Raw genomic sequence first — 7500 nt, 5'->3', positions numbered from 1 at the left:
TTTCTTACAAGAGGAAATGGGAATCGAGGAAAGGGGGGAAGAGAGAGAGGGAGAGGGGGAGAGAGAGAGAGAGAGAGAGAGAGAGAGAGAGAGAGAGAGAGAGAGAGAGAGAGAGAGAGAGAGAGAGAGAGAGAGAGAGGAAGAGAGAGAGAGAGGGAGGGAGGGAGGGATGGAGAGAGAGAGAGAGAGAGAGAGAGAGAGAGAGAGTGAGAGAGAGAGAGAGAGAGAGAGAGAGAGAGAGAGAGAGAGAGAGAGAGAGAGAGAAAGAGAGAGAAAGAGAGACGGAGAAAGAAGGAAAAGGGGAAGCAAATGAGAGAATGGGGGTAGATAGGTAGAAAAAGGAAGAAGAGAGACAGAGAAATAGGAATAGTATGAAACAAGACGTAATTAGGGCAGAGACACTAATTTTTTGCTGTGTAATCTTGTTTCATGGTTTCATCACTTTATTAGATGCGCTGCTGCTGTTACCGTTTTGTTTTTGCTATGCAAGCTAATAGAAGCACTAGCAATAGTGTTTTTTATTGTTGTTGTCGTTGATTTGTTATGGAAGCATTGTCTTTGCAGTTATACCTCTGCTACTATTCAAAAGCACTGACACTATACAGGATTCACGGCACCATATCGCACCTTCATTATACACGCTATAGTGGCATGTGCCAGTGTCACACAGTCATAGATCCCGCATCTAAGTAATAAATTATGAAAATGATACTTTGTAGCACGTCGAGTGAAAATGGAGGTCGTGGACGTGATAAAGAAAACGGAATAATGGCGGGATAATTAATTATTTTTTTGTTTTATGGTTTTGTTTTTGTTTGTTTATTTGTTTGTGTTTGCCTTTTGTTGATTTTTTGTTGCTTTCTCCAACTTTTTCCATGCCTCTTATGCTTACTTATTACCTTTCTTTACGTCCAATATTTTTTTCTTCTTTTTCTTTTGACTTTTCTTCATTTTTTTTCATTTCATCCTCCATATTCGTCAACCCCCTTTTTTTCCTCTTCTCTTTCTCTCTCTCTTCTTTCTCTCTCTCTTTCTCCTTCTTCCTCTTCTTTTCCCAAATTTTATACAAATGCGTAATTTGACAAATTTAAGAAAATAAATGTAAAAATATCCATACCCTGCAATTTGATAAACACAATAGTAAAAACGTTAAAATTATCGATAACAACAACAATAACAAAGAAAGAGATAAGTTCACCAGGTCACATAACAGGTCAAGTAATATTTACCTGGAGAGACCTGGTGCCTACTTTCCCAGGAGAAATTTCTAAGTTAACAGACAACGGTCTTTTGTAAGAGAGAAAGGGGGGGGGAGTTAGGAGTGGGGGAGGGGGATGTGGGGTAGGAGAGAGGGGGAGGGGGACGGTATGGGGGGTTATTATATCTCCTCTTGTTTGTTTGTTTCTTCTTGTTGATTGTCTTGTTTTTTCTGTTTTATTTTTCTTTTCTTTTTTCTCCTTCTCTTTCTTCGTCTTTTACGTCTTTAGCATTTACGTTGATGTGCATCTCTCTCTGATTATACGTTATACAATTTATATTGACTTATCTTTGTCACTATGTATATTTTTTGGCCTATTTCCATCGCATAGCATAGCAATGACAAAAGCAGTAGTAATACTAGTAGCAGTAGTTGAATTAGTAGTAGTAGTAGTAGAGTAAGAGTAATAGTATTAGAAGAAGAGGAAGAAAAAGAAGAAGAAGAAGAGGAAGAAGAAGAAGAGGAAAAATAAATAGTAGTAGTAGTAGTAGTAGTAGTGGTAGTAGTAGTGGTAGTAGTAGTAATACTTGTTGTTGTTGTTGTTGTTGTTGTTGCTGTATTTGTTGTGGTATGGTAGCCATCACAGAAAAATCTGATATTTGTCGTTGTTGTTGTTGTAAAAGATATAGCAACACTATCGGAGGTTGCAGCTAGATATTTAGCAATAATATAATAGAAACAGTAAACCTAGTGATATCATAAACACGAAAACGGCAATAATCATCATTACATTTCTTTTCCTCCTTTTAATTGTTCATTATCATATCCCTCACCAACTCTCACAGGAAAGCACATGCAGAAACGAGTACAAAAGAAAGTCATGTATTCGTGTTACAGTTTTCAACGTGGCTGTAATTCACTTAATGCCATCACTATATTCCGCTCGAAAATTGGAGGGTGTTGCTCCGTGTGAAACCTATCTCTATATCCCTTACACACTAAATCACACTAAAATAAGCTCCCTTTTATATCACGCTTGCCATGGTCTGTATCGTTTGTTTCCTACTTTCGCAGTATATCTCGTCTACTCTCTATTTTTTTTAATTCTTTTTCCTCTTTTTTTTTCATTCCACATCCGGACAGACACATATAGACAAAGAGACGGCTTGACACAGACACAAATTGACAGACAGACAGACAGATATTGTAAAAGAAAAAAGACAGACAAAGGCTTTAAGAAAGATAACAATACGAACATAAGAACAGCAACATGCGTTACAAACACAAACAAAATGGAAAAAATAAAAGTGCGCATTTAGAAATGGGAACAATCTCTTACCCAGAGAGAAATTCAAGTTTTGTTAAGTCAACCCCTACAGCGCCGAGAATGCCCAGCGCATCTCAAATAACGGCGTTGAGTATTCACCACGAGCGGCTGGAAGTAAAAGCTGTAAGATGTTGATCAAGCTGCTGAGGAGGCGAGGTAGAAGAAGAACAAGAACAAGAACAAGAAGACGGAGAAGAAGAAGTAGTAGTAGTAGAAGAAGATGAAGAAGGAAAAGAAGAAGAAGAAGAAGAAGAAGAAGAAGAAGAAGAAGAAGAAGAAGAAGAAGAAGAAGAAGAAGAAGAAGAAGAAGGAGAAGAAGAAGGAGAAGAAGAAGAAGAAGAAGAAAGAAGAAGAAGAAGTAGAAGAAGAAGTAGAAGAAGAAAAAGAAAAATAAGAAGAAGAAGAGCGGAGGAGGAACAGAAACACGAGAAGGGGAGATAGATAATGTTTATATTAATAATAACATTAATAATCGCACTTGTGATAAAGGGAACGGTAATGACCATGACTATACTGAAAACAGCAAAATACTACTAATAAAAAATGACGTTAATAATAATCTCAAGATCTCCCAGCGGTCACCTAGCAACTACTCCCTCATCCGCGAGGGGAAAGTTACAATAGCATCCTCGATAACAACTATAACAAACAAAACAAAAAAAAGAGCAAATAAGACACAGAGAGCGTCTGAGGTCCTACTGAGCCTAAGCTTACCCTACTGATCTACCTGGAACCGTGCCAACTCCCTACCCTACACCCTGGCGAACACCCTGATTCTCACCCTTTCACCCTAACGTGAAACTCTGTATGCGGATGTGGTCGGTGGAGAGGATTTCTGCCTGTGCCTACTTCGTGTTGCGTTTCTCCCTCGTTTACTTTTCTTTCGGCTTCTCCTAAGCCTTCTTGGCCTCCTTTTTCGTCCTCTCCTTCTTCGCTTTTTATTTTTTTGTTCCCGTGTTATGGTTTGTGTGATTTGGTTCTCCCTTATTGTTTGTTTGTCTGTCTGTCTGTCTCTCTCTCTCTCTCTCTCTCTCTCTCTCTCTCTCTCTCTCTCTCTCTCTCTCTCTCTCTCTCTCTCTCTCTCTCTCTCTCTCTCTCTCTCGCTCTCTCTCTCTCTCTCTCTCTCTCTCTCTCTCTCTCTCTCTCTCTCTCTATCTATCTATCTATCTCTCTCTCTCTCTCTCTCTCTCTCTCTCTCTCTCTCTCTCTCTCTCTCTCTCTCCTTCTTCTTCTTCTTCTTCTTCTTCTTCTTCTTCTTCTTCTTCTTCTTCTTCTTCTTCTTCTCCCTCTTCTTCTTCTATTTCTTCTTCTACTCCTTCTTCTACTTCTTCTTCTTCTTCTTAATCATCCTTTTCTTCTTCTTCTTGTTATCATTCTTAATCTTTTACTTTTTCTTCTCCTTCTTCTTCTTTTTTTAATTCCTCTCCCACCCATTTCTCCCCCAACACTCCCACAAAACGACGCCACAGTCTCACAAAGAAATTGCCAATATCAACAATAGGGATACGACAAACATCCATTACCATCTGCCGCTTCCTTCCAGCTGTCGACACATCAATAACCTCACATTGAAGAAAGTGAAAATGATGGAAGGAGAAAGTTAATTGATGGTCGTATATGTATGGGGTAGTCGAAAGAGGATGGGGGGGGGGGGGGTAGGGGAAAGGTAAGGAGCCGAGGGAGAGGAGGGAGTAGGAGAGGGCGGGGGGTAACGGTAGGGGTGGGAGGAGGCTGTTGCATCATTCGGGGTTTAATGGAGAGAAAGGAAGAATTATAAAGAGCGTGAGGAAGGAGGAACTGGAGGATGAGGGAAGAGAAAAGTGAAAGAGGAAGGAAAGATTAGATGGGGAAAATAAGAAAGAGGAAGAGGGAGGAGATGGGATAAGGAGGTGGAGGAAGTGGAAAGAAAGATGAAGGACGAGGATGGAGGGAGAAAAAAGAAAGAGAGAGGAAGAGAAGAGGAGAAACTTTTTCTTATTTTTTTCTTTTGTTTTTGTTTTTTTCTCCCTTGAATTGATTTATCATATACTGGGTTTTTTTTGTTTTTTTTTATCAAGATGAGTTGATCGATAGGATATTGTTCATGGAAAAGTATATTTTACGTATGATATTTTTTTTTACATAATCAGATCATATCTCTTTTTTATATTAGAAGCTATATATATCAGGATCATTGACCTGACCATAAAATCCGTTATGCAATGCGGTCAGACTTCAATAATCCAGTTATTTTGAATATTTCGCGGACACGCAACGCCGCGAAATTGCGGAGCGTGAACGACATACCGTGGTTCATGATTTTCTTCTTTTTTTTTTGTCTTGTTTTGAGTTATTTTAGTTTTTTTTCTTTTCTTTGTTGTTGTTTTTTTGTGTGTGTATGTATGTGTTTGTGTGTTTCATTTGAATAAGTGTGTTTATGTTCCTATGCCTAAGTACATGTATCTCTGCGTAAGTACTTTTGCACTTTCACGCGCGTCCGCATAGGTGTGAGTGTCTGCCCACATACACACAGACACATAATTACAAAAGAAATCCCTTGAGAAACTATAGGAAACTTACAATCAGCAGGGGACTGGAGGCCTTTAATTGCGTTTCCGGCCTGGCGCTACCGGACGCCGCTCTGGAGAAAGTGTGGGGGAGGGGGGAAGAGGCGAAGGGGGGGGGGGTTGAGGGGGGTGTAATGTGACGGACAGAATAAATAGAAACTGTTGTGAAGTAAATAGGAGTGGTCGAGAGTGAGAATGAGAAACTAATGAATACATAGACACAAATGGGTAAGGTGTAGATATACATATACATAGAGAGAGAGACATGTAGAATGAGAACCAGAGAGAGAGAGAGAGAGAGAGAGAGAAAGAGAGACGGACTATATGGGTATCTGCAAAGATAGTGACAAACACAGATTATCTTGACAATTAGGATACGGACACAACAGGTTAAAAATGTGTGTGTGTGTGTGTGTGTGTGTGTGTGTGTGTGTGTGTGTGTGTGTGTGTGTGTGTGTGTGTGTGTGTGTGTGTGCGTGTGTGTGTGTGTGTGTTTATGTGCGTGCGTCCGTGCGTGCGTGTGTGCGTGTTTGTGTGGAGATATATAGCAATTCACTTATATCGATACATAGAAATTACAATGAAAACAAGAATAAGAAAAAATGTATATAGAATCAGAGATAAGAACAAAGAGAGAGGAAGAGAGAAAGTGAAATGATGCGCGGAAAATGACAACGTATTGATCGTTAGGATGCGCACTTCACTTGTTTTATTACTTCCTATTGCGACAGAAAGAGCGGAGGGAAAGGGAGGAGGAGGGGAGGTAGGAAGGGATGGGGGGGGGGCGGTGATGACATGAAGATGACTGCCTCGATATCTCAGACATGTGTGTCTCTAGGGATTTATTTACAGTACTATAGTTGTTATGTAAATTACTACATGTTCCTATTTCTTACTTGGTATTAACGTTATAATCATCATTACGTTATGATTATTATCCTCATCGTCATCACTGTTATTACTATCATTGTCATTGTTGTGATCATCGTTATCATAAACATTACTTCACTTCTCGCGAGTTTCAACATTATTTACATCATTCCTGTTACCGGCAGTATCATTATTGTCAATTTTATGCTTAAGAAGTACTTTGAATACATATGTCATGCATTTTCCCGTAACACAGGCTGTATTTCAATTGTGTTTTACATACATATCACATTTCAAGGGTAAAGGTAATTAGTAACTTGCAATTACTTTCACATTCGTTAACTATGGCCAGAGTATTCCTGTTCATTGCCATTTGTTTCATTTTGTTTGTCTGTGTTTCTTTATTTCATAATTTCAGGAGACTGACAGAAAGAGCACGTTGGAGTATCAGCGACGATCCATCCTAACGCATACTGCATTCCCCCCAACACAGGTTCCTCTCAGTGCTCTTGACATGTGGACATGCGGGTGTTGCAGCTGAGAGGAGAGAGTATAATAGGAATAATATTTCAGGCGTTGGTAGTGCTGTTGGTGTGGGCGTGTGCGAGCATGGTGGGCGGCGACTACAGCTCGCAGCCAAAGCCCTCGTTCGTCATTCGGCCGGCGGGGCCCAGCAGGCAGCACGCATGGGTGGGCTACGGCTACACTGATCACCTCCCGCTCTCAATCCCCAAGCCTTATTTCATTCCCAAGTGGGTGCCTCACATGGACCCGACCTACACCGCCTTCTGGGTAGCCCAAACCCCCGCTCCCCCCAGGGGGCACGGCGCCCACGGCGGGCACGGTGGGCACAAGGCCGCAGCCCCCGCGGCTTCCATCCCCTCAGGCTTTGGTCCACCCAAGGGCAACTCCGTCGTCGCTGCAACCCACGACAGCTACTCCTCCCCACCTAAGCAGCACGCCTCCTCGGGCGGGTCCTTCAAGGCGACACCGCACTCTGCTCCCAAAGCCCAGGCGCCCCTGTTCACGGCCCCCATCCCCCCTGCTCCTCTTCCCCTCGCCAACACAGAGGACTCTCTGGCGACCTTCGCACCCGCGCCTCTTGGCTCTCCTTCTTTAATCCGGGGTTCCCGCCCCGCCCCACAGCTCTCTAACCCGCCCGTGCCCGTTGCCCTTAGTGGGGCCTCTAACGCTGTAGTCTCGGATGGCGGTGTAGGGGAATCCTCTTATTCCCAGCTCTGATGCTTGCTTGCTAACCTTCCATTTCGTCCCCTGTAAATAAACCCCACCCGTGCTTTCAGCTGGTCTGACAATGTTCTTAGCAAAGTGTTAGCCATTAGTTGTTAGCAAATGCTTAACTAACCTGCCTCTTGCATTTAGTCGGCTATCCTCTTAATCTTACTACGCTATACCAACTAACTCTAACCCCTTCTCGATTCCAGGTGACCCTTTTGCTGGTCTGTTCCCTACTAACCATGGACATAACTCTGGCGAGCTACGGTAGCAACCTTCTCAACTTCATCATCCGTCCGGCGGGTCGCAGTAGGTCCTTCAAGTGG

The 7500-nt window shown here is 42.1% G+C and overlaps 1 protein-coding gene across 1 annotated transcript in view; it reads left to right on the top strand.

The window, feature by feature from the left end:
• The window catches only part of LOC125036559, a 16601-nt gene that overhangs the window by 6855 nt on the left and 2246 nt on the right, over positions 1-7500 (top strand). The window contains exon 2 of the mRNA XM_047629263.1: positions 7384-7500. This exon is cut by the window's right edge and continues 2246 nt beyond it. Within this exon, the coding sequence (XP_047485219.1) occupies positions 7384-7500 (117 nt within the window). The remainder of the gene's footprint in view (positions 1-7383) is intronic.

This window comes from Penaeus chinensis, chromosome 21 (genome assembly GCF_019202785.1).
Source record: "Penaeus chinensis breed Huanghai No. 1 chromosome 21, ASM1920278v2, whole genome shotgun sequence".
NCBI classification, from domain to species: domain Eukaryota; kingdom Metazoa; phylum Arthropoda; class Malacostraca; order Decapoda; family Penaeidae; genus Penaeus; species Penaeus chinensis.
This window is presented reverse-complemented; position numbering and strand designations above follow the sequence as displayed.